Source organism: Trichomycterus rosablanca, chromosome 5, assembly GCF_030014385.1.
Source record: "Trichomycterus rosablanca isolate fTriRos1 chromosome 5, fTriRos1.hap1, whole genome shotgun sequence".
Classification (NCBI taxonomy): domain Eukaryota; kingdom Metazoa; phylum Chordata; class Actinopteri; order Siluriformes; family Trichomycteridae; genus Trichomycterus; species Trichomycterus rosablanca.
Window position 1 is genome coordinate 50,332,367 of NC_085992.1, and position 27,753 is coordinate 50,360,119.

At 41.9% G+C, this 27,753-nt stretch overlaps 1 protein-coding gene across 4 annotated transcripts; it reads left to right on the plus strand.

The window, feature by feature from the left end:
* Nucleotides 1-707: 707 nt before the first annotated feature.
* ssrp1b (structure specific recognition protein 1b) lies at nucleotides 708-27,389 on the plus strand. Of its 4 annotated transcripts, none has more exons than XM_062996286.1 (18): nucleotides 708-1,115; nucleotides 2,678-2,775; nucleotides 4,389-4,574; nucleotides 6,018-6,123; nucleotides 6,201-6,394; nucleotides 7,655-7,755; nucleotides 7,863-7,992; nucleotides 10,143-10,246; nucleotides 10,492-10,620; nucleotides 11,689-11,910; nucleotides 13,064-13,136; nucleotides 15,153-15,285; nucleotides 17,295-17,340; nucleotides 17,451-17,574; nucleotides 18,621-18,788; nucleotides 18,892-18,974; nucleotides 20,550-20,724; nucleotides 25,561-27,389. In XM_062996286.1, the coding sequence occupies exons 2-18, from the start codon at nucleotides 2,722-2,724 to the stop codon at nucleotides 25,624-25,626; spliced, it is 2,094 nt and encodes a 697-aa protein (XP_062852356.1). In that variant the 5' UTR covers nucleotides 708-1,115; nucleotides 2,678-2,721; the 3' UTR covers nucleotides 25,627-27,389. The 4 variants fall into 4 exon arrangements, with proteins under 4 accessions (XP_062852356.1, XP_062852360.1, XP_062852357.1 ...); XM_062996290.1 differs by having other exon boundaries at nucleotides 18,624-18,788; XM_062996287.1 differs by having other exon boundaries at nucleotides 708-1,023.
* The last annotated feature ends 364 nt before the right edge of the window (nucleotides 27,390-27,753 follow it).

The window sequence follows — 27,753 nt, forward strand, 5'->3', positions numbered from 1 at the left end:
ATCGAACCCAGGACCTTCTTGCTGTGAGGCAACAGTGCTACCCACTTAGCCACCGTGCCACCTGAATGTAAGTGAATGCACCTCACTTGCATGTCTTTGGACTGTGGGAGGAAACCGGAGCACCTGGAGGAAACCCACGCGAACACTGGGAGAACATGCAAACTCCACACAGAAAGGACCCGGACCGCCCCACCTGGAAGTGAATGGGTAAGTGTGGATTGGATTGGCACCCTGTCTACTGTAAACCCTTGCCTTGCGACCCTGAACAGGTTCAGTTGGTAAATAAATGAATGAATAAATAAACGAACTATTCTGTTGTAATCGTGAGCCGAATCAACTCAATGTTGAATCGACTCTTGTGATTTGGGGTCCATGTTGTTTCCTAATAAGTGGAATCAAAACAATCGACTCACTTTTGATTCACTTCAGTGCCCTAGCTACAGTGTACTTCAGGCAACGTCCCAAATCACACACGGCGTACTAAATAATGTGTAAAACAATAACGACACCATTAAGCTATGCGGGTTTTGAGCTCTGTGCTCAAACATTCAGCGATTTAGTTTAGCTGAGTGTTTTGGAATCGATTCCACATCGTTGTAGTGGATTTTGTTTACATGGGCGTTATTTGAAATCTGAGAACCGATTCACTTCGGAATCGACTCCGAGCTTTTTCCGATGGCCTCTGTCGTTCTCGAAGAAACGGCAACACGTCCGACGTTATCTGAATATATTTTTTATGTGTGGCTTTAAATAATGGAATTAAATTATAATTTGTTCGTGCGTCCATGAAAAACACTAAAGAGACAAGCCAGCTATCTGGTTTAGCATTAGCAGCGCTGCGTGTGTACCGTTAGCTGTTGGTGTCGCTGTATGTGTGTGATGGTTTTAATGCACATTTGCTCCGTTATTATTATTTAGCACCTTGTCTGTTTTTTGCTTTATGCAATTAAACAAACTAGATTAATCTGAACTTCTGCACCTTGAGCACAGTTTGGGCTCTTCATATTTACCTTTACATGACAGGTAACTGCAAAAGCAAATCAGGACAGTGACACTTGAAGTCAGAAGTTGACATGGCAGAAGAGTTGGATGATTTTGATGCATCACACATACTTGTAATAAAAACATCAGATTTGAGTTCTTTTATACGTTTATTGTGGATTTTATGAAATTGCCGGGTCAAAAATACACATATGCATCTTAAACCATGAACATGGTGGTGATTTAATGGTCTATAATGTCATTTAACGTAATCCTGGCCTTCTTGTTCCTCTTTAGTCTTGATTGTTAATTATATCTTGTGTTTGTTCTGTGTTCATGTAAATAGGGGTAGTTTGATGGCACCTAGGGCTGTGGCTGTTTCTACTGTCATAAGTTTAATTTTACCAGGTGTATACTAAAGGTTTTGAGGACTATAAGCTTTGCTTGGCCCCACAAAATGACACAATATATGATGGAATCAGTACACGTGAAACAGTTGCAATAAACACAATTGTTATTGTTTATTTAATATGTAAGTATTGTACAATTACCAATAGCTCTACTTTTAACAAATAAAACCACATTTGCAAACTTCACTGTACAACTTGACCACAGGTCTGTTGTAGAAAAGTGGACGACTTTAAATATCTCCGCTTCCACTTTGCTTATAACGCTTGTTTAGCAACTCGCCAGTGTTATAATTATCGCTCTGAAAGCTTCTTTCTCGACTGTAGAGGAATCGTGTCCTCGCATGTGTGGATCGTTACTGCGTTCGTAATGTTGTTTGTAACAGACGTGACTCAACAGACCGTGCAGTATAGAGTGTTTTAGTCTGTTCTAAACTGCCGACACTCCTCATTTATTTGGCAGGTTCCTCTGGTGCATGTTTGGTCCTCCTCTCTTCATCCTCCATCTGTTTTTGTTTATTTTTTGCACGGCGCTCCATAGCACTTTTAGCTGCGAACAATATTATATGATTTGCGTCTTATTGAAGCCTACAGCTGTTAAAATGTACTATGTACAAACAGTGGTCTCTGTCTGGGAAGAAAACCCAAACAATCCTTTTAAGCTGAGAGTAAAGAAAATGTCTGGATGGTTAGATGTATTCCAAAAACATTGAATTAGAAGCTGCTGAAACCACTGTTTTATAATCAGCACCTTAATGCTCAAATAAAAGTGTTACAGATCATCTGGACAAAGGTTGCTTTCTTCTATGGCAGCCTTTAAGTCCATGGCATTGTAAAGAATACTTTACTTTTGATACTATGACCCTTGTTATAGCATCTTTGAATATGTTATAGTGGTTTTTGGATATATTTTGGATAGATTGGATAGATTTTATTTAACATAAACATAATCACCAACAAGAAATTCGGAGCTATGCCACATAGTTAAATGAATAAGTTTATTTTTGTTATTCTGTAATGAAAAAAGACAAATCATTAAACTCCCAAGACTACCAGGTCATTACCTAACAACTGTGTCTTAACTTCTGACTTTAAATGTACATTACACATTACAGCTATCAAACACATCTGCTCTGTTTCAGCATTTGTCACAGTCATTAGAATAATCACAACTAATCATCTCATCATTTTAACAATGTTTTAACAATCCAGCAGTGGTGTAAAAAAATGGGTGATGAACATGGTGATTTATGGTGATCTAAATTTTCATTTTCTTTCCTTTGGTCCAGATTTTGTTCCAGATCATCACCAGCCGTGATAAAACGCTGCTGTCATGAGTGACATTCTGGAGTTTAATGACATTTATCAGGAGGTGAAGGGCTCCTGGGTAAGAACATTTACATTTTCAGCATTTAGCAGATGCCTTTATCCAAAGCGACTTACAGTACAGTTACAGTATGCAGTCTGAGCAATTAAGGGTTAAGGGCCTTGCTCAAGGGCCCAACAGCAGCAACCTGGCTAATGGTAACCTGGCAGTGGTGAGGCAGTGGTGGGGCTTGAACCAGCAACCTTTTGATTACTAGTCCAGTATCCTAACCACTAGGCTACGGCTTGCCCGTATGTACAAGGTCCCTATTAAAAGTTTACTGTTTTAAATGAAACCTAACCTTAGTAAATAAATTCACCAGTTCTTGTTGGTGTACTCTAAAGCCACATGTGTTTGTTTTCTTCAAAAAAATATACAGTATATTATTTTAGCTGTAAAATAGACATTTAATATAGAAATTTAAAGGTATATAACATTTTTGTAACTGAAAATTACTGATTTATTCTTGGATTTAATTAATATCAGATGCTTTCTGGATAGATTTTAACTAATTCAAATAGCTTTAACTGAAAAAAACAATCTTTTACACAACAACAATGATAATAATGAACATAACTGGACCTGTGACATTATTGTGTGTCTATACAGCAATGTAACAACTCAACTATAACTTCTGCACTGTTTTTTACTAATAAATAATTCACATCCTAGTTATAATTTAGACACACTGATGTCACTGGTCTAGTTTATCCAGCTTTTTCTTTTTTTAGTTTTAGGGAACAATTATGCAGTTTTTGCCTTTTAAGTTGTTTTTACAAGAACTCAGTGTAAAATGTAAAAACGACTAGACATGAAAGCGATTTGAGATTCAATATCAGTGAATACAAATGCAACCCCAAATCAGAAGTTGGGACAGCATGGAAAATGCAAATAAAATAAAAACACAGAGTTTCTTACATTGACTTTGACTTTTATTTGATGTCAGACAGGATGAACCTGAGATATTTCATCTTTTATCTGCTCAACTTCATTTCATTTATTAATAAACATCCATTCTTGCATTTCCTTTTCACCACACTTACAAGACGTTTTGGCACCGAGGAGTCTAAGTGATTCACTAAGATCACTAAGTGATTTCGTGTTTCAGCTTTTATTTTGTCCCGTTCTTCCTGCAAACACGTCTTAAGATCTACAGATTAAGCTTGCACTCTCCCGATTCCTTGAATGGTTTAATGATATTTTGCTCTGTAGAGGGAGAAATATGCAAATTCCTTCCAATCTTTCTTTGAGGTTCATTGTTTTTAAACATTTCAATAATTTTCTCACACATTTATTGACAAACTGGATCCTCTGATCATCTTTGTTTATCAGAGACTCTCAGCCTTTTCTTGGATGCTGCTTTTGTACCAAACCATGATCACAATCACCTGTTTGGAATCACATCATTATTTAGTTTTTTCATCTCAATACTAGCCCTAAATTGCTCCTGTCCCAACTTTTTTGGAACGTGTTGCAGGTCTGAAATGCAGGAATGGATGTTTATTAATAAATTAAATGAAGTTGAGCAGATAAAAGATGAAATATCTCAGGTTCATCCTGTCTGACATTAAATAAAAGTCAAAGTAATTGGAAGAAACTCTGTGTTTTATCTCTGTCTTTTTGTCTGGCTGCAGAATGACGGGCGTCTGAGATTCAGCAAGCAGATGATTGTATATAAGAGCAGTAAGACAGGAAAGGTGGACAGCATCCCTGTCCCAGAACTTACTCAGGCCCAGTGGAGGAAAGTCTGTCTTGGTCATGGCATTAAACTCTCCACCAGCACCGGACACGTGTATAAATATGATGGCTTCAAAGATTCTGTGAGTCTAAAGCCTCTAAAGCCACTATTCTACTCTCTATTACCTGCTTTGTTTACCATTAAAATATTATTTAATTGCACAGGATATCAGGGAAGACTTTTATGTTCATTAATTTAACAAATATAAACCCAAATGTATGTATTTATAAGCAAAATGTGTTTCTAAAGTTCATGTAGGTTCATGAAACCTGACAAACCTAATCGTCTCTGAATAGGTGCATCACACAAGATATCACAACGTGCTCTCAGAATAATGACAGGGAAGGGTTTCAGGATGACCTGAAAGCAGCGGGAGCAACAGTCACACACATAACTGATAACACACATGCCAAACAAAACCTATTTGCTCATAAAGAAGCACAGAAATGTAAATCTGAAATGAATTTGATTGAACAAAACAAACAATTGAAATATATATATGTATTCCTTTTAGTCATATCCAGTTACGCAGATATATCACTCACCGGTACAGACTCTACCCTGACCAAGGAGGGCCATACCTAACACGCACCCCCTTCGACCAACCGCTTCTTTTCACCTGCCTGAGGCGAGTGTTATCACGTATGGAGAGTCACAAACTGATCTCCATTAGTCCTCACATTCACATTCAACCTGACAGTAGAGGTCATAATGGCAGCAGTAATGAGGAATCTGTGTGGCCCGCCCACCCTCTGGCATAGCCAGTCATGTCTGCCTGGGCACCTGGCTGACCGATAGCAGAGCTAAGTTTCGAACCTCGCAGCTCAAGATCTCGGTAGTGGCGGGCCAGTGTGTTAGACCGTTGTTCCACTTGTACGCTTAAACAAACAATATTTGGCACTGATGCCACACCCACTGTGAAATATGGAGGTGGAAGCATCACGATATGAGTTGACTTTTCAGGAAAAATGTTCTGGTCAAAAACATACAGCAGCCATACGAGTAACCTGGTGGTGAAGACATTTACCTCTGTGGCTTGGCCTCATATTACCTTGTTATTATACTATACGTAAGGCTGTACCTAATTCACGGCTGTGAAAAACGTGCCGCGTACCGTGAAACGAGCCTTTTCCCGTCTAATACGCAATTCGCTATGAAATTTTAACTTTAAGCTTTGTGTTTGTGTTTATTTTGCATTCACGTAGCGTTCGAGTGCCTCACGTTTACTGGTTAATTCGCACTATGAGGCGTCCTAGCGATCCTACGGCAATTCAGTTAGCAGTCGCTTAGTCAAAATGTCCAATTTTTGTCTTTGAGACAGAATTTTGATCGTAGCCCAAAGCTCTGCCCACTAGGTTTCCACCGTTCCTTTATGTAGACGCCCGACTGGCCGAGAGCATCACTGGGGATTTGAACCCTTGACCCAGGGCTTCTGTAATTTACCTCTGCGCCACTTGAGCACCAAAACTAAAACAAAATTCACTCCGTTATGTTAAATGTAACTTCGTTTGCTCGGTTTCTTCAGGACTTTGAGAAAATCTCCGAGTATTTCAAAGCGAATTACAAAGTGGAGCTGAGTGAGAAGGACTTGTGTGTGAAAGGCTGGAACTGGGGCACGGCTAAATTCAGCGGTAAGCAAACCTCTATCATTTTTAATGATTTACTTTCATATTCGGTTCTCTTTTTACCCTTTTGCTCGCATCTCTAGGCCCACAGCTGTCATTCGAAGTGAGCGACAACCCCGTGTTCGAGATTCCGCTCTGCAGTGTGTCCCAGTGCACGACTGGGAAGAACGAGGTCACGCTGGAGTTTCACCAGAACGACGACACGGAGGTGTCGCTCATGGAGGTGCGATTTTACGTCCCGCCCTCCTCAGGGGACGAGGTGGCAGATCCAGTAGAGGTCAGTGTGTCTCTCACGTGGTGTGTTTTGTGTGTGTGAGTGGATTGTTGTGGCCAGATTGTGGCACAATGTTTTGTAGTTCTTAATGTGACCAGTAGATGGCAGACGTTCCTTTAAAAACATTATTTGCATTCGGCGTATATAACACACACACACACACACGCACACACACACACACACACACACCACGGCCAAAAGTATTCAGACCCCTGACCGTGAGCTTGTCGGACATCCTATTTCATCAACAAATGCTGGAACAGTGGTAGTTTAGCAGTCGCTGTACTTGACCAGTAATTAGAAAGTTGCCAGCTTAAGCCCCACCACTGCCAAGTTCCTACTGTTGGGCCCTTGAGCAAGGCCCTTAACTCTCAAATGCTTACCTTGCTTCACAGTTTTGCTTAGTGCACAGGGGCACAGTAATGCTGGAACAGAAAAGGGCCTTACCTAAACTATTGCTGTCAAGTTATATATACACACACTGACCAGCCATAACATTAAAACCACCTCCATGTTTCTACATTCACTGTCCATTTTATCAGCTCCACTTACCATATAGAAGCACTTTGTCGTTCTACAATTACTGACTGTAGTCCATCTGTTTCTCTGCATGCTTTGTTACCCCCCTTTCACGCTGTTCTTCAATGGTCAGGACCCTCACAGGACCACCACAGAGCAGGTATTATTTAGGTGGTGGATCATTCTCAGCACTGCAGTGACACTGACATGGTGGTGGTGTGTTAGTGTGTGTTGTGCTGGTACGAGTGGATCAGACACGGCAGTGCTGCTGGAGTTTTTAAACACCGTGTCCACTCACTGTCCACTCTATTAGACACTCCTACCTAGTCGGTCCACCTTGTAGATGTAAAGTCAGAGACGATCGCTCATCTATTGCTGCTGTTTGAGTCGGTCATCTTCTAGACCTTCATCAGTGGACACAGGACGCCGCCCACGGGGCGCTGTTGGCGGGATGTTTAAAAGGTGTTTAAAAACTCCAGCAGCGCTGCTGTGTCTGATCCACTCATACCAGCACAACACACACTAACACACCACCACCATGACAGTGTCACTGCAGTGCTGAGAATCATCCACCACCTAAATAATACCTGCTCTGTGGTGGTCCTGTGGGGGTCCTGACCATTGAAGAACAGCATGAAAGGGGGGTAACAGCAGTTTGTGTCCTTTCTGTGTGAAGTTTGCATGTTCTCCCCGTGTCTGTGTGGGTTTTTTCCTAATAAATAAATAAATGTGTGATTGTTTCAGGCGTTCGCTCAGAACGTTCTCTCTAAGGCCGACGTGATTCAGGCTACAGGAGACGCTGTGTGTATCTTCAGAGAGCTGCAGTGTCTGACACCCAGAGGAAGGTACACACACACACACACACACACACACACACACACACACACACATAAAACACAACGATTAGGATTATTTGTGTACTTGTGCACACGTATCTGTGGTTGTGTGTTAGGTATGATATCAGGATCTACTCCACCTTCCTGCATCTGCACGGGAAGACGTTCGACTACAAGATTCCGTACACCACAGTCCTGCGACTGTTCCTGCTCCCCCACAAAGACCAGAGGCAGATGTTCTTCGTGGTGAGTGAAGCCTGCACTGTGCACTAGCCAACCGCTTCTTTTCACCTGCACGCGGTGGGTTCACGCATGGATCATTTACATTTACAGCATTTAGCGGACGCTTTTATCCAAAATGACTTACAGTACTGTGACAGTATACAGTCTAAGCAATTTAGTGTTAAGGGCCTTGCTCAAGGGCCCAACAGTGACAACCTGGCAGTGATAGGGCTTCAACCAGTGACTTTTTGATGACTAGACCAGTACCTTAACCGCTAGGCTACAACTGGCCTAGACAGTGCCCTGATCAGTGTCGTGTATCGTCGCCCACTGATCTCCACCACCATCGGCCAGCCAGCAGAGGTCGTGTAGCCTTGCAGCAGTAATGAAGAATCCTTATCTCAGACCAGCCAATCATAGTCCAGAGCTGAGATGTGAACTCGCAGGGATTTTAAACTGGTGTGCTACCATCTTCTGTAAATATTAGGGGTAAATAAAAGTAGCTGGTAGGTAAAACAAGTGCACCTCTTAATGGCTAGTTATAGCCAAATATGTCTGGGTCATTCCTACAATTCGGTGCCTTTTGTGTCCCCAGTACTGATCAGTGTATTTAATAAGTATATTTTAAACAATACAATTTTCTAAACATCTTACTGAAATAATGAACACTTTCAGATACTGAACGCGATGTTTTCTACCCCCCCCCCAAATAAAATGACTGTATACATACTGTTTTTATCTCTTAGATAGCAGAGGTTTTCCCATGATCCCCAGTGCTGTACATTCTGATTTAGTGATGATATATGAGGTTTAATCATGAAAATATCTCAGTCTTTCAATACTGTTTAAAAGCTTTTGCTTAAGTTCCTCTAAACCCTGGATTTATTTCTTTATGAGTTTGATTTTATTGCTGATTATAAATAAGGGTTTTTCACTCGTCCCTCAAGTTGCCGTCCACCCTGTTATCTCTTACTACTGTCTCTTAAATGAAGAGCTGTTTTACATCCTGACATCATTTCCTGGAGCTCACATGATCTTTTTGGAGGGAAAACGACTGTGGAAGATGAGCGGCTTATTAAACTCCTCATTTTAATGTTGTTTTTTCCACATTTTATCCTAAAAGTCTTATATGGTCGACCATAACATGTCCACCCTGTTACGGGGTGTATGAGAAAAAGCAATACGATTTGATCATTTAAAAAATAATCGTACTAAAAAGCAGATAATTCTTTGTCTGATTTTACTTTTATGATAGCATGGTTTTGCTCACTCGCTAGCTAATGGCTAATTTTATGTCAGGATGTCCACCCTGTTATGGTCCACCCTGTTACGACCTAATACGTAACAGTGTGGACGTCACAGTGTATATGAGGTGCATGTGTGATTTATATAGCTTCATTATTCAGTTTGGTTATAATAATAACAGAAATATTGATATTATGTGCTGCATCCTTTAAAGAACGGCCTTAAGTGCAGCTGAAAGACAGAAACACGACAGTTCTGCATTTGTCCGTAACAGGATGAACATCCTGGGTCAGAGACTGTATATAAATGTTTTAATAAAAGCTACAGTTTGTGTGCTTGAGCTTGACCAATATTAGTTTGGAAAAGTATAACCAAAAGGCACCGAATCCCAGGAATGACCCGTCTGTGTTGACGCCTGGCTGGCTGGTAGCACCACTGAGATTCAAACTTTATTTTATTTGTATGGTTTATCTTTGCTTTATCCTGGTCAGAGTTTAGGTGGGTATTGCTACCCTGGGATCACTGGGCACAAGGACACGATGCCAGTCCATCTCAGGGCCTTAATCCCCCCCACCACACATTGCCAATCATGTCATTAGGACGATTGGGATTCGAAACCTTGGAGAGTAACAGAAGTGAGCTAGCATTGCTTACAGTTACACCACCCAAGCAACTATTTTAATTCAAATAATCTTAATGTAAACTAAAATGTTTAATTGTATTTTTTACTTGATTAAGATGCAAACCCAATTAAAATGAATAGGACAGTAGATGAATTTAAATAAAAACAGTATTTTAAAAGCATTTTTTTGGGGAACAATATTCAAAACACTCTGTTTTTAGAATGAATTGTACAAAATGTCTTTGATAAAGAAACTAAATTATTTTTGGTGCTGATATCATCGTTTTTCTCATGTTCCGTTTTTCAGATCAGCCTGGATCCTCCCATTAAACAGGGTCAAACCCGCTACCACTTCCTAATCCTGCTCTTTTCCAAGGATGAGGACGTCAACCTCACCCTCAACATGAGCGAGTGAGTGAGCGAGAGGTCAGGAAAGAGTAAGAGAGACAAAAAAACACTTGAATATCCAAACCCGACCGTGCGTCGCTGAGGCACGTCCACTTCGATTGATTGACAGCGATGACGGGAAGAAGATGCATTAGCGGCAAATTCCTGAAATGAAAACGTTGCTCAGATGTTCAATAAAAGCCACATTTGGTCATTTACAGGCAGTGGTAAGTGATGTTTGTGGTGATGTTTGTTTCTCTCGGTTGCAGGGAGGAGGTGGAGCGGCGCTTCGAGGGGAAGCTGAGTAAGAACATGTCTGGCTCGCTGTATGAAATGGTCAGCAGGGTTATGAAAGCTCTGGTCAACAGGAAGATCACAGTGCCTGGAAACTTCCAGGGGTAACAAACACACAAACAAGCAAATCTGCACGATTCACTGTGAAGCGTCCTAGCAATACTACGGCAATTCAGTTAGCAATGTGTAAAGCAGCTAAAAACACGGCTCGGGAAACTGAGTTTGGAAAACTAACAACCGATTGTGTAGACGCGGGTGGGGGTCAAATTTAATTTACATTTAAATTAAATTAAATTGTGCTTATCTTTTATCTAAATAATGAATGCCCTTTTATTTCTGAGGTACAAAGTATGCAAAACAATGCCGCAGATTTCCCTTTTTTGTGTAAAAAAACGAGTCTGCTAGGGCGGGATGACCGGGCTATGTGGGTGGGGTCTTCAAACGCTGTGTGAGGACCCTGATTAGCAAATAGAGAGGCGCCTGTGCACAATGCATGGTTGAAAAAGGGTTCAGCTAAGGGCTGCGCGCGGGTCAGAGGAGCAGTATACCCACCTTCACTGCAATCAGGGATCCCCAGCAGCGGAAGACAAATTGACTACGATAAATTGGGAGAAAATGCATAAATAAAATAGAAAATAAATAAGCAAATTATGGTTCTATTTACGTTTTTAATTAATAATCAACATAAGTTATACTGTTATTGTTTTTCTGTTTGCATTTAGATATAAAAACCCAATTAATGAGGGGATAGTTAATAAAATTGCAAAGAAAAAGGGGCTGTTGCAGCTTAGTGGTTAAGGTACTGGACCAGTAATCAAAAGATTGCTGGTTTAAGCCCCACCACTGCCAAATTGCCACTGTCAGGCCCTTGAGCAAGGCCCTTAACCCTCAATTGCTCAGACAATATACTGTCACAGTGCTGCAAGTCGTTTTTCTGTATTAATTTTATTATTTACTGCCTGAAACACATTCCAAAACAATTGGAACAGGGGCAATTTAAGGATGGAAAACCTTTCACAGTTAAATCAGCTAATATTCAGGATACATAAAGATGCACTTATTCAGTAGACCGATTGGAATTGAGAGGAATTTAACCATTAATAAGTTATAATAAGTCCTGTTTTCTAAATAATACGTTTTTATTCACCCGTTTCTATCCCATGTGTGTGCAGTCACTCGGGTGCTCAGTGTATTACCTGCTCGTACAAGGCCACGTCAGGACTGCTGTATCCTCTGGAGAGAGGCTTCATCTACGTGCACAAGCCTCCGGTCCATCTGCGCTTTGAGGAGATCGCCTGTGTCAATTTTGCCAGAGGTACCACGACCACGCGCTCCTTCGATTTTGAAATTGAGACCAAGCAGGGGAACCAGTTCACCTTCAGCAGTATCGAAAGGTAGGAACTTAACTTATCTTTTTGGGATGTATATACTATTACTACTGGGTGCAGTACAGCCGTACCTTGAAACTCGACCTCAGTTGGTTCTGGGAGAGGTGTTGAGTTTTAAAGACGTTGAGTTTCAAGGTATTTTTTGCCTATGAGGATGTTTGGGAAACCTGTTAATGCGTCCACGGTCCCGTGGAGCTGCAGATATTTTAGGCTCATGTAAAATAATGAGGTTGTTTTTGACACTTATACACTGAAAATAACACAAATATAATATAAACACACTGAAATACAATGGTGGAGATGCTTGATCTTGGAATACTGTATTCCCTTCAGCACCGGCGCATTCACATGAGAAGCGACAAAACCGCTTTTGTGCTGCTGTGTCGTTATTTCCAATGAAGTGTGACGGCGGTGCACAAAACTTAACGTGACTTACTGTAGTAAAACAGCGAGTGAGGAATGTGATTAGTGGAGGAACTTATGAGCAGTAATAATGAAGAGAAGTTTAGTGCTCCTGTCTCCTTCTTTTACTACATTAAACCACGTTAAGCTTTATTTTCAACCAGAAGCGTTTTAGACTCTGGGAGAAGCTGATTCTGATTCTCACCGTTTCTCAGAAGCTGGAGCTGTAACACAAGTTTAAAAGTGAAACAGGGTGGAAAATCCAGATGCAGATTCAGCTAATATTCACACTTTGTCGAGTTTCAAAGATTTTGACGAGGGCCAGATTGTGATGTCTAGACGACTGGGTCAGAGCATCTCCAAAACTGCAGCTCTTGTGGGGTGTGTCCCGGTCTGCAGTGGTCAGTATCTATCAAAAGTGCTCCAAGGAAGGAACAGTGGTAAACCGGCGACAGGGTCATGGGCGGCCAAGGCTCATCGATGCACGTGGGTAGCGAAGGCTGGTCCGTGTGGACGAGCTACTGTAGCTCAAACTGCTGAAGAAGTTCATGCTGGTTCTGATAGAAAGGTGTCAGAATACACAGAGCAGCACCGTTTGTTTACCAGTTTACATCATAGTGTCCTGATGTTGATCATTTAAGGATTTATTAGTTACACTTCTCTCACTAGGTTATTTATTATTATTATCTTTTCTTTTGACATTTGTCAGTCAGCACAGAGTCCGAAACCTCTTTTTCCCTCTCTTTACTTTCTCTAGAGAGGAGTATGGAAAACTGTTCGACTTTGTCAATGCTAAGAAGCTCAGCATCAAGAACAGAGGATTCAAAGAGGTAGAAAATCTACAGTCCTAGATATCATAAACACATTTAAATCCTTGTTCTGAGAATGTGAACCCCACACACCTGTTGTCCTCAGTTGATGAACATCGACTCTCTCTGTGCTGTGTGTGTGTTCATGTGTTCCAGTAGAAGAAGGTCGGTATGCACCTTGTGGTTTGGGGGTTTAATTAATTGCATGTGTGTTTTTATTAAGATAAAATGTGCATAAATTTAAGCATCATGATCCAATAGAGATCATCAGTAGGACAGAGGGATTACAGGGAGATTATGTTGTTCTTAAATGCTGTAATAAGTAGTCCTGTTGCCTCACAGCAAGTTACTGGACTAGTAATCGTAATGTTGCCGGTTCAAACCCCACTGCTGCCAAGTTGTCACTGGTCACTGTCGGACCCCTGAGCAAGGTCTTTAATCAGACATAATTGTAAGTCGCTTTGGATAAAAAAGTATTTGCTAAATAAGCGTGAAGAAGGGTGAGCCTGGGGCCTTTGCATGTTCTCCCTACGTCCGTGTGGGTTTCCTCCGGGAGCTCCGGTTTCCTCCTACAGTCCAAAGACATGCAGTCAGTTTAATTGGAGATACTACATTTACTCTAGATGTGAATGTACGTATGTGTGCTCTGTGATGGACTGGGGACCTGTGTGGGATGTTTCCTCCTTTTTGCAGGACCCACCGCAACCCTGACCAGGATAAAGCTGTAGTTAGACAGTGAATGAATGTAAATGTACGTTTGCAATGTACGTACGACTTACAGTTATGCCTGAATACAGTTTGAGCATTTGAAGGTTAAGTGTCTTGCTCAGGCGCCCAACAGTGATAACTTGGCGGTGGTGGGGCTTGAACTGGCAACCTTCTGATGACTAGTTCAGTTTGTTTTGTTTGTTTTATTAGGATTTTAACGTCATGTTTTACACCCTTCGGTTACATCCATGACAGGAACGGTAGATTCATCAGTTCAAGTTTAATATCAAACACAGTCATGGACAATTTTGTATCTCCAGTTTACCTCACTTGCACGTCTTTGGACTGTGGGAGGAAACCGGAGCACCCGGAGTAAACCCACACAGACACGCGGAGAACATGCAAACTCCACACAGAAAGGACCCAGGACCTTCTTGCTGTGAGGCGACAGTGCTACCCACCGAGCCACTTTGCCGCCTGACTAGTTCAGCAATCAAAAGGTTGAGGGTTTGAATCTTAGTTCTGCTACGGAGTCACTGTTAGGCCCTTGAGCAAAGCCGATGGCTGACCCTGTGCTCTGACCCTAGCTTCCAAATGACCTGGGGAAAGCATTTTGCTGTACTGTACACCTGTATATGTATATATATGACAAATAAAGACCTCTTATAGTTTATAATGTGATTAATAGGCTACATAAATACGACTGGGGGACCCACTATACAGTGTGGGTTTCATTTCATTGTTTTATCTTTTTACCACCCGCTGAATCCAGGGTCACGGTGGGTCTGGATTTCCCGGGAACACTGGGTGCAACACAGTACCACCCCCCAGTAAGGATGCCAGTATTTCCCAGACTAGCCAATCATGTCTGTATGTAGACGGCCACCCGACCGATAGCTTTGCTCAGGATTCGAATCCTGGATTCCAGCCATAGTGAGCCAGAGCCGGTTAAAAAAATCAGTATTTATTTATTTTAGTACTGGGGTTTGAGCACTTTTACCCATGTAACGTCGTCTCCTTAATTACTTTGTGTTTTGCATACGCATGATTGGACTTAATTAACGGACTTGATTATCTGGAGCTGTTTTTGGAACAAAAACATTTATGCAGCAAGAGTAACATTTAACAGTAACATTTCCTGCACATGAGCAGGCGTGTTTACAGTCGATGCTTTGGGGGTTGAAAAGGATTCTGGGAGCACTGTGTGTGTTTCATAACTAATGTTTTTATTCTTTTGTGAGGTGATGATTACTAACGTTCAATCCGAATACATTTTTAACGTGTTTATGGTTAAGGTGCAATAGTAATAAATAATTTTAATGACCACAGGGTATGAAGGTCAGGGAGGACTTGTATAGCGACTCTGATGAGGATCAGCACGACGCTTACCTGGAGCGCATGAAGCAGGAGGGGAAAATTCGTGAGGAGGCCAACGACAGCGACGACTCGGAGGCCGGCAGCGGTAAGCTAATGCCGTGCTTTCCAGTCAAACAAATCGTGTATAGTGAGCTGCCTTGCTGCCTCTACTACCTACCTGATCAGCTGCCTCAGTACAGAGGATTCCAATAAGACATCAAACTCATAAGGTAGATTATTTAGACACACAGTTCAAGCCTCACGACGTTCAAGCCAGCTAACGTCTCCCTCCGTGTACCGAAAGCGGTCAAACTGTCCCTGACGAGCCCCAATTTACAAATAAACGACACTTGGGTCCGTTTATACAGATTAAACATCAATGAGAATTTATTTGCATTTGAAAAGAACTCCGTTGGTTGCTCTGCATTCACTTCGTCCACCTAGTTTGTCATTTTTTGTAGGAAAAGTCGTGCCGCACTGGGTTCGATCCCCAGGCGGGGCGGTCCGGGTCCTTTCTGTGCGGAGTTTGCATGTTCTCCCCGTGTCTGCTTGGGTTTTCCACAGTCCAAAAACATGCAGCCAGGCTTATTGGAGACACTGAATTGTCCTATAGGTACTTGGCTGCTAGGATGCATAAACCAGTGCATTGTAGTGCTGGTCCCAAGCCCGGATAAATAGGGAGGGTCGTGTCAGGAAGGGCGTCCGGCGTAAAAACTGTCTAGGAAATAGAGTAGGAGCATTTTAAGGGATCTAAGAATTTAGACATGCCCTCTTCTCGGGAGTGTAGGATGGATGATGTAAAATGCGTCTGTGTAGTGAGAGAGACCCATTGACTCAGAGAGCTTGTGAGGTGTAATGATAAAGGGTTTCTGGGCTTTGAATCCTGGGCTGGACCTTACTAATACAGAAGGCTCATGGTGGTACATGGACCTAGATATTGGGGGGGGCAATAGTGCAGGTCCCAAGCCCGGATCAAAATACTGATGAATAAACTGCTGTGGCGACTCCTAATTGGAGCAGCAGATTGTCATGTGGGGGGAAAACAGGACCCAAGATGCAGAGATATTTTAAAGAAAATATTTTAAAATATAAAATAAAAAATATAAACAAATAATAACAAAAGATATTAAACTTAACAAAAACAAACCCCGCTGAGTCGTGAACCCCTATCGCCAGCTTGCGAGGCCGTCGCGCTCAGCACTGCAGGGAAGGAGCCAATCTGTAGAGAACAAGAGAGAAACCGAACTCGCGTGTGCGAAGTTCGGGTGATGAGATGGCTTTCTCACCAGCCGCGCTTCGCCGCAGCTGGGAAGGAGCCGATCTCCGGAAAACGAGAGAGAGAAAAGCCGAACTCGCCTCAGCGCAGTTCGAGGAACCAGATGGCTATGTCACCAGCCGCACGTTACTGTCGCTGGGAAGTAACCAATCTGTAGAGAACAAGAGAAAAACCGAACTTGCGTGTGCGAGGTTCGGGGAATCAGATGGCCAGGTCACCCGCCGCGGGCCGCTATCGCTGGGAAGGAGCCGATCCATTATTGATGGGCCGCGTCACCAGATGCGAGGAGCGGTTGCGCTGGGAATGGTGGCGATCTGTAAAAAACAACAAAGAAAGGAAAACCGAACTCGCATAAGTGCAGTTCGGGGCTTCAGATGGCCAGGTCAATTGCTGGGAAGGAGCCGATCCATTTTTGACAGGCCATGTCACCAGCTGCGAGGCGCGGTTGCGCTGGGAATGGCGGCGATCTGTAGAAAACAAAGAAAGAGCCAACTAAATTAAAAGAAACCAAACTAAACAGAAGCAAACAGAAGGCACGACAACCTGTGGCTGCACAGTACCTGCTTAAATAAGCAGGTACAGCTGCAGGTTGTCAGCCTTAATTAGGAGGCCACTGATTTGAGGCCTCAGTTTCAGTGACTGTAATTCCTGTGACGCGGGGAACCAAAGGTAAGATCACCTGATGCCACAGGCACCCTTACACAGATAAGAATCATTCATTCATAAATTTTGGTCATTTGTATGTTCTAACTATTGTAGTGTCCTTGAGCTTGGGAAAGAAGCATATAATAATAATAACTTTTTTTTTATCATTATTATTATTTACTTTCCTCTTACAGATGAATCATTTAATCCCGAAGATGAAGATGATGAAGTAGCAGAAGAGTAAGAGCTCTAAAATAATATAATACTTCTGTTGTTTAAACAAGTACTGCATTTTGTTTACATGTTACAGTGCTTGTTACAGTGTGTGTGTGTGTGTGTGTGTGTGTCAGGTATGACAGTAAGGCCTCAGCCAGTGAAAGCAGTGCTGATGACGATGCCGACAGTGATAATGAGAGGAAAAAGAAACCGATCAAAAAGGCCAAAATTGTGAAAGAGGGAAAACGCAAAAAAGAGGTACGAGGGGTGAGGTGCAGAAATAAATATACACAGTGGGGTATAAAGGATAATCTAGGGCAGATGGACACTTTAATGTGTAATATAAATACGTCTACACAGTACAGTGAAAGTGAAATCCTTTACTGGCATATCACAGCTTCTTTGGGAGCTGAGGTCGTTAACTAATTGCGCTTAACTTAGCTTCTGTTCTGCAAAACGACCCAAACCAAACGTATATTTGTGGATTGTTCCATCTGGAATATAAGCCACGAGTCACAGAGCTGAATTCTCGAGTATCTTTGAAGAGCAGAAGCTAATGTAAACAGAAGCATGTGATAAGTCACATGTTCATCTTCGCTTCTGCAACACTAGGAAAATGTCATTAAAAAAGCTTATATTGTCACACATTTAAGGATTTCAGCGTGCAAATCCATTCTGTATTTTCACTTCTAAATTCATTTAGTGTTTCATGTCCCCTTTAATCCTTGAAAAACACTTCGATTATGATGTGTGTGTTTGACAAACGCTGCCATGACTTTTGAGAGTTTTCTTGAAACAGTAATTCTGTTATGTCTTTTATTATGACCATATTACATTGCGGGATGAAGTTAATCATGACCAGGGCTGCACGATAAACTTTCAAACCAACCCGTTAAAGAAAATAAATAATTCTGGGAAGCCAAATTCATTCTTCTAAACATTTGAATCATTTTCTCTCCCACAGTCATCACAAATGGGAGTTTAATTAGTGCGCAATTTAGTATTCTCTTTTGATAGGCTAACACCAAAAACTGGACGAATCCAAGTTACTTCAGTGGTAGCATGTCTTTGTCAAAACCAAGTCCAAGTAAAAAGAGGAAAAGCTGATTTTGAGCATGGGGAATTTAACCTTTTGCTTGGATTGTATCTGTTCAGTGACAGTGTTATTGGATTAAACTGTCTTTGGTTTGAAGACATTCCTGGCAACACACTGATGAGAAACCTGGGCATCCTTGGCATATTAAACATATTCATGTTGTTTACGTGCTGCTTACTGGAAACTCTCGTGTCGCCTGCATGTGAAGAAGAAGATAAAAGACAGCGGCGCCCCCAAGAGGCCAATGAGTGCCTACATGCTTTGGCTGAACTCCAGCCGAGAGCGCATCAAAGGCGAAAACCCCGGAATATCGGTCACCGAGATCTCCAAGAAGGCTGGTGAGATGTGGAAGCAACTGAGCAAGGATAAAAAAGAGGTGAACGTTTATATGTACTGTGATTGTACGTTCAGTTAGGATTCTTTTTTACTGCTGTTGTTTTTATATCGTTTTTTGTTTTGCTGTCTTCTCTTCCTGACAGGAGTGGGAGGGAAAAGCAGAAGAAGCGAAGAAAGCATACGAACGAGCAATGAAGGAGTACAAAGAGAGCGGCTACTCAAAAAAGTACTGAACACATACATTCATAATATAATACACACATACTCCGACCAGGTATAATGTGAATGACACTGATTATCTCTTCATCACGGCACCTGTTAGTGGGGGGGATATATTAGGCAGCAAGTGAACATTTTATCCTCAAAGTTGATGTTAGAAGCAGGAAAAATGGGCGAGCGTGAGGATCTGAGCGAGTCTGACGAGGAACAGATTGTGATGGCTAGGTGACTGGGTCAGAGCATCTCCAAAACTGGAGCTCTTGTGGGGTGTGTCCCGGTCTGCAGTGGTCAGTATTTTTTCCCAACCGAGTACGAGTACAAGTACATGTATTTTTGTACTTGCCGATACCTATTTAGAATACCGTTTATCTTTTAAACAAAAACACACGTGAGAGGTGACGAGAAGTTTAATGAAACCACGTCCAAAAATGCACGTCAACAAGCAGCGAGTGATCAAAGTGTTTGTGCGCTGACGTGATGAAATCAAGGAGGAAAAATAAATGAATCTGAGTGGATTTGGCAACACGAGCAGCATGGATCGTTCTGTAGTGAGTTGGAGGTTAATAAATATTTTTTGTTTGTTGTTATGTTCTGTAGAGAACGATCAGGTCAGAAATACTGTAAAACGTGTGTGTGTGTGTGCTGATGTATTCTGATATAAACTATATTATCCCCCTGTCCCACCTGTTTACGCTCCTCTCCTGCGTTTCCCCTCGCACCGTATCCTGCGTTCTCATTGGCTGTTCGACATGTCACTCGTTCCCAGTCGCACATCTCAGATCAGATATCTGACGTGCTAGAAAACTCGATCCGGTCGCCGAGCGGTCGCCGAGCCGGTCGGATCGAGTCGTTGGATAGTTCACACTTAGCGATCGAGAGCCGAGTTTTGATCGCCGAGAGAACGCCGAGTCGCTCCCGAGCCGGCGAATCTAGCGCCGACCAGCCGCCGAGCGAAAATCAGGGCAAATATTGTGTAGTGTGAACCGGGCATAACGCAGCGACGTGCACTAGGCTCACGGTATCGGATGTTTAGTATCGGAGCCTCGTTTGCGAGTACGAGTACGAGTTCATGAGCGCGGGATCGGGGAAATACCCGACACCAGTATCGGTACTCATGCATCTCTAGTCAGTATCTATCAAAAGTGGTCCACGGAACGAACAGGCTCATTGATGCACGTGTGGTCCGATCCAACAGACGAGCTACTGTAGCTCCAACTGCTGAAGAAGTTCGTGCTGGTTCTGATAGAAAGGTGTCAGAATACACAGAGCAGCACGGTTTGTTGTGTACGGGGCTGCATAGCTGCAGACCGGTCAGGGTTCCCTTGCTGACTTGGCCTCCAAATTAGCCAGATCTTCAGAGGGCTGCAGTGGAGTCTGGGTTTGAGGGGATTTATATAAAAGGAATAATTAACAGTCCTTCCCTCCTAATGTTAATGTGAATGACTGTGTTCAAAACCATCGTCTTTAATGGACCACTTACTGTGGAGCCGTATAATAGCTATAATTAGCCATGATGGATCAGCCGTGTGTGTGGATCATGTTTCATTTCACTGTTTTTCTTTTTACACTTTTATCCCTGAAGAGAAAGTAAGAAAGCAGGGCGGAGTGAGGAGAAAAAGAAGAAAAAGAAGAGCGCCGGGCAAAAGGAGAGAGAGCGAGACAGGACGCCGGGGAACGACAGCTTTAAGAGTCGAGAGTTCATCTCCAGTGAGGAGAGTTCATCCGAGTCTGACCGGGGCAAGGGACGCAAGCGCAAGGTGGGATAACACACACACACTCCCGAGAAGAGGGCGTGTCTAAATTCTTAGCTCCCTTAAAGTGCTCCTACTGAGGCGCCTTAATTCTGAGTGATGATCTGACTGAATGACGAGGGAGCGTCCGACTTGATGTCACACAAAACTACAAACATGGCGGCGAATATAATACGGAGCAACCAACGGAGTTCTTTTCGAATGTAATAAATTCTCATCGATGTTTAATCTGCATAAAGGTGTAATTATACGAGTGTCGTTTATTTGTAAATTCGGGCTCGTCAGGGACGGTTTAAGCGTTTTCGGTACACTGAGGGAGGCGTTAGCTGGCGTGCTAGTGGGTTGTGCGGCCTCAGCCCGTCAGTTTGAACATCCGGAGGCTAACTGTGTTAGCTTGATAGCACTGCTGAGATTCGAACCCTGGATCCCCAGATCCACCTGAGTTCTATATCGTTGCTGTCTGATGAAAAACACGTACAGTGTATCACAAAAGTGAGTACACCCCTCACATTTCTGCAGATATTTAAGTATATCTTTTCATGGGACAACACTGACAAAATGACACTTTGACACAATGAAAAGTAGTCTGTGTGCAGCTTATATAACAGTGTAAATTTATTCTTCCCTCAAAATAACTCAAAATACAGCCATTAATGTCTAAACCATCGGCAACAAAAGTGAGTACACCCCTAAGAGACTACACCCCTAAATGTCCAAATTGAGCACTGCTTGTCATTTTCCCTCCAAAATGTCATGTGATTTGTTAGTGTTACTAGGTCTCAGGTGTGCATAGGGAGCAGGTGTGTTCAATTTAGTAGTACAGCTCTCACACTCTCTGATACTGGTCACTGAAAGTTCCAACATGGCACCTCATGGCAAAGAACTCTCTGAGGATCTTAAAAGACGAATTGTTGCGCTACATGAAGATGGCCAAGGCTACAAGAAGATTGCCAACACCCTGAAACTGAGCTGCAGCACAGTGGCCAAGATCATCCAGCGTTTTAAAAGAGCAGGGTCCACTCAGAACAGACCTCGTGTTGGTCGTCCAAAGAAGCTGAGTGCACGTGCTCAGCGTTACATCCAGCTGCTGTCTTTGAAAGATAGGCGCAGGAGTGCTGTCAGCATTGCTGCAGAGATTGAAAAGGTGGGGGGTCAGCCTGTCAGTGCTCAGACCATACGCCGCACACTACATCAAATTGGTCTGCATGGCTGTCACCCCAGAAGGAAGCCTCTTCTGAAGTCTCTACACAAGAAAGCCCGCAAACAGTTTGCTGAAGACATGTCAACAAAGGACATGGATTACTGGAACCATGTCCTATGGTTTGATGAGACCAAGATTAATTTGTTTGGTTCAGATGGTCTCAAGCATGTGTGGCGGCAATCAGGTGAGGAGTACAAAGATAAGTGTGTCATGCCTACAGTCAAGCATGGTGGTGGGAATGCCATGGTCTGGGGCTGCATGAGTGCAGCAGGTGTTGGGGAGTTACATTTCATTGAGGGACACATTAACTCCAATATGTACTGTGAAATACTGAAGCAGAGCATGATCCCCTCCCTCCGGAAACTGGTTCGCAGGGCAGTGTTCCAGCATGATAATGACCCCAAACACACCTCTAAGACGACCACTGCTTTATTGAAGAGGCTGAGGGTAAAGGTGATGGACTGGCCAAGCATGTCTCCAGACCTAAACCCAATAGAACATCTTTGGGGCATCCTCAAGCGGAAGGTAGAGGAACGCAAAGTCTCGAATATCCGCCGGCTCCGTGATGTCGTCATGGAGGAGTGGAAAAGCATTCCAGTGGCAACCTGTGAAGCTCTGGTAAACTCCATGCCAAGGAGAGTTAAGGCAGTTCTGGGAAATAATGGTGGCCACACAAAATATTGACACTTCAGGAACTTTCACTAAGGGGTGTACTCACTTTTGTTGCCGGTGGTTTAGACATTAATGGCTGTATATTGAGTTATTTTGAGGGAAGAATAAATTTACACTGTTATATAAGCTGCACACAGACTACTTTTCATTGTGTCAAAGTGTCATTTTGTCAGTGTTGTCCCATGAAAAGATATACTTAAATATCTGCAGAAATGTGAGGGGTGTACTCACTTTTGTGATACACTGTATCTCCAAAAACCCAACTTTTCAGGAAAAGGAAAAAACTTTTTCCCCTGACAGTAACGGTGCAAACGAACCACAGGTGGCGCAATTTAGATACAATACGGTACATTTACCACTGCACATAACTCATCCAAGGAGAAAGATGTTTCTAGTTCACGCATAACAAGTGAACTAGTTAGTTTTTAGTAAGTTAGCTGGCTCACACACCACTGTGACAAATAAAAGCGTATTTTAGAAACCAAAGTGCTCATTTTAAAAAGAAGCAGAAGTTTAATTCTTACCTTGAGGGCTCGAACTACCCGGACGCAGCAAACAAGTTTCGCCTCTTTCAGCTCAACTCAAACGTAGCTTTATTGGCATGACAAAATATGAGCATTCGTATTCCCAAAGCTTAGTTACATATTTAGGAAATACAATTACAAAATAAAGTAAAAATAAAAAGAAAGAAAGAAAAGAAAACAGTACCGGGGGCGAGGAAGAGGAAATTCGTGGTTTTGATGGGCAGGTCTAGCAGCCAATGGAGATACTTGTTAAAGAGATTGGTGATTTTTCATTGTTTCGTTGGTCATTTTGATAATCGCTGCTATGGACAGACAGAGATTTATACCCACAATAGATACATGTTTTTCATTGGACAGCGACAATATTGTTTATTATTATTATTATTGTATACGTAGTACAGTTTATAAATCTGGATTTTTTTTGTACCAGAAATCAGCATATTTAAAAAGACAATTATTGTAAAATCATTTTATTTTTATCTGTAATGGAACCACCTGCCTTAGAGATTGGCAGGGGAGGTGGATTACAGTATAATGCCCACCTGCCACACTATTTTGACATTATAATAGCAGGCAGTCTATCGGGCAGTCTCTGTACCTCATTAGCGTTAATTTACTGCAGCTACTTAGTCGACCACCTTGCCACGGGCTTAATTTTTTTGTGTTGTACGGTGGTTGTATGTTTTCGACGCCTGCATGATCTGAAAGGCCAGTGTTTTTGTTTCCATTCTGGCATCATTTCTGTGGAACCCATCATAAATTGTCACATGCTGGTGGACTGAGTAGCTGGCATAATGGAGAATTCGTTTTTAGTTTTTCTGTGGCATGGCATAATGACATGGCAGGTGGTCATGATGCTGCAACCCACCTCCCCTGCTGATCTCTATAGAAGTTGGGACCGTTATAAAACCTTAAAGACCAAAATGTCTGTTTACCACCATGTTCTGTAGCTTAACTTTGTCAATTTAGGCAAGTAAATATAAATACGGACACGTATTTACGGGAAACTTTATTATTTGTTTGCTACGTTACCCTCATGGCTCCAGGACTAAACTAAAGAAGCAATCAGACACCGAATGTGTCCCGGTTTATCGACTACACTTGTGGTAAGTGGAAAATTGTGTAAACCTGATCTTAAACAAGCGAGCATTAACACTGCGGGTGTGTTTAAGCGGTGCAGGTTTTAGCACAGATCTATAGTATTTATTGACATGTTTCGCTGAGAGGTTTTAATTAAATGATGTGCAAGAGGAAACTAGAAGTATAAGTACAGGCTGAGCTGTGGAAATTATTCCATTATAACCTGCAGAGCAAATCAGTCATGTGACTGTCATTAAAAAAAGAGTATTATAATAATAATACCAACACACAATGTGCAATACTTTAACCATTCAGCTTCTACTTCATTACTGTGCAATATTTGTCATAATGCTTTATACAGCGGTACCTTTCTGGGAGTTCTGGGAGAGGCGTCGAGGTATTTTCTCCCATAAGGATGTTTGGGAAACCTGTTAATGCGTCCATGGTCTTGTGGAGCTGCAGATATTTCAGGCTCATGTAAAATAATGAGGTTGTTTTTGACACTTAAACACTGAAAACAACACAAATATAATATAAACACACTGAAATACAATTGAAAACTTTAGCTTTACTTCTTTATTGTTTCATTATGCTTCTTAATCATGGAGATGCTTGATCTTGGAATACCGTATTCCGTTCAGCACCGGCGCATTCACATGACAAGTGCTGTTATTTCCTATGAAGTGTGGCGGCTGTGCACAAAACTTAGCGTGACTTATTGTAGTAAAACGGCGAGTGAGGAATGTGATTAGTGGAGGAACTTATGAGCAGTAATAATGAAGAGAAGTTTAGTGCTCCTGTCTCCTTCTTTTACTACATTAAACCATGTTAAGCTTTATTTTGAACCAGAAGCGTTTTAGACTCTGGGAGAAGCTGATTCTGATTCTCACCGTTTCTCAGAAGCTGGAGCTGTAACACAAGTTTAAAAGTGAAACAGGGAGGAGAATCCAGATAAACACAGATACATGTGGAGCTGTAACCCTGGATCTGACGTTTATTCCACACTGATGCAGATTCAGCTCAGATTCACACTTTGATGACGTTTTAGCGATCAAGCCGAGCGCCGAACAAAGCGGCTGTTCATTGTTAATTTGAAATTAAATAAATGCATTTTTTTTTTAAAGAAACTGAACACGTTGAGTTTAGGGTACAAATGTCTTGATGAAGGGCGTCAAGTTTTAAAGATTTTGTGTTTTTGTTGAGTTACAAGGTACCGCTGTATCTTTGTATTTCTATTGTTTCATTTTTGTATATTACTATACTTTTGTAAGTATCTCTTGGGATAATAAAATCTAATCTTATTTCTTACTAAATGTTCTATCTTTACTCTGTCTCCCCTCATCATCCCTTACCCCTCAATATCAGGGTTCAGATGATGAAGAGGAACTGGCCAGCACTCCACAGACCTCAGGGGAGTCTGGATCAGACTGAGACACGAGTGCCGAAACCGCTACCAAGAGCAAAAGGAAAAGAGATTTCTGTCCCTAAAGCATCGATAATCTATACAGTGTGGGTCAAAAGTCTAAAACTACTAGTGGAAAAAATCTATTTTACATTTTCCTTGAATTTAATCTGATGTTTTTAATTCAAGTAATCAAATCAGCAGTTTGAGTAAAAAGTTAAATCTGTAAAAAAATGTCCAAATGCGCATTTTAGAATTTCGGAGTATTTGGTATGTTACACCCTTTCTGTGTAGCACGGTGGCTAAGTGGGTAGCACTGTCGCCACTTCAGCAGGTGGGGCGGTCCGGGTCCTTGCGGTCTGTGCGGAGTTTGCATGTTCTCCCCTTGACTGTGTGGGTTTCCTCCCACAGTCCAAAAACATGCAGCCGGGTTAATTGGAGACACTGAATTGTCCTGTAGGTATCCAGCCGCTAGGATGCACAAACCAGTGCGTTGTAGTGCCGGTCCCAAGCCCGGATAAATAGGGAGGGTCGTGTCAGGAAGGGCGTCCGGCGTAAAAACTGTGCCGAATCAATAATGCGGATCACGATCCGCCGGCGACCCCTAACGGGAGCAGCCTAGGAAATAGATAGCCTTTTTGTGTAATGATTAGGACTCTACTAAATTCACAGGAAAATGTGCTTAATTTTACGGACGTCTTATGTGCCACAATAAATGACACTCATAAATTTAATGATAGAATAAATAGAAGCTACACAACACAGCACAGCTCCCTTAATAGTTGAATGTCAACCTAGAACATCCATCGACGGTGCGAGACTTCATGTTCTGTCTCAAATACGAAAATTCTCGTCCATGTTTAGACCCCCTTCTGAGTCCACAGAATTAGTTGTTAGTTTTCCAAACTCAGTTACTCGAGTCGTGTTTTTAGCTACTTTAGACGTCTAGTATAACCTGTCTAATATATTGTTGGTGTAACCGAGCGTCTGTAGAGTTGCTGAGTTTATAAAGAAAGAAATAAACTGCACATAGACAAACAGTCGGGAGCAGAAAACTTTACTGGTTTGTTCTTTTGAGCACAGACTACAGAAAGATGATCACGTGTGTAGAGAAGCACACTTTTACATTGCTTATGGAATCTACAGAGGGACAAAATGGGCTCAACACACATCAAACACCTTAGGTAGAGCCTTAGTAATAATGTACAGCAAACGTAAGTCTGTGAAAGGCACTAAATAACTCACATTTATTATCTTTTATCTTATTATTTATTATTATTAAGTACAATTGTGTGCACTGAATAAAAGGTCCGGGTGGAATATGAAGGTGGTGGTGATTGGTTCCAGGGATTATGTGCAGGTGTTGTAAATGATCTTGATTGCTGATTGTGACCTTAATGAGGTTTAGGACATGTGACTATGGGGAACAGTCCATAAAAGGTCTTCAAGTAGTTGTTGTGAAGCTACTGGAATGAAAAATACTGTAATACAGTTTTAAACTGGTAAATAGAAGCAGTGTTAGTAAAGGAGTCAGACATTTGGCCCCCACTGTATATATTTACATTTTATTTTAACTTAATATTTTAATCCGTAAATACGCTTATAATTCTGTTTCACACAGATTAAATAGTATTACAGTCTAAAAAAAGATGGATTGTGTATCTTAGATGTCAGATGTGTATAGAATAGTGTAGTTACAGTGTGTGTGTGTGTAAATGTGTTTTGTAGTTTATATTGGTTTAATAGTTCAATGTTCAAAAAAATCACAAATAAAGACTTCTAATCTGTTTAAGATGTCTAAGAAATGAAACGTGTCATTAGTGGTTTGTTGCATGTGGTTTATTAAGATTAATTATACAAAATAGAGGCTGTGCTAATAACTAGAAGAAAACAATGGAAATGAAAGTTTTGATCTCCAGGGGCACAAGCGTCGCTACCCAGCTTACCTGAGGAACAAACCAGGCAAAAAAGTTATCAAAAACACCAAGCTAAAATTTTTGGTTAAATAATTGATCTGAATTATCGCTATTGGGATTTAGTAAAATAAGTTAATGGATGTGCTAGTAGTAGAACCTCCTCAAAAACACTAGACACACACACTTGTTTATGGCAAGTTTTACAATTTTAAGGGTAAACATATGAGTGGTAAATGCGAA

Coding starts and splice junctions, on each gene's coding strand:
- ssrp1b (XM_062996286.1), top strand. CDS start 2,722: ATGAGTGACATTCTGGAGTTTAATGACATTTATCAGGAGGTGAAGGGC. Junction 7,993..10,142: donor AGAGGCAGATGTTCTTCGTG/GTGAGTGAAGCC, acceptor TCCGTTTTTCAG/ATCAGCCTGGATCCTCCCAT. Junction 20,725..25,560: donor GCAAGGGACGCAAGCGCAAG/GTGGGATAACAC, acceptor CCTCAATATCAG/GGTTCAGATGATGAAGAGGA.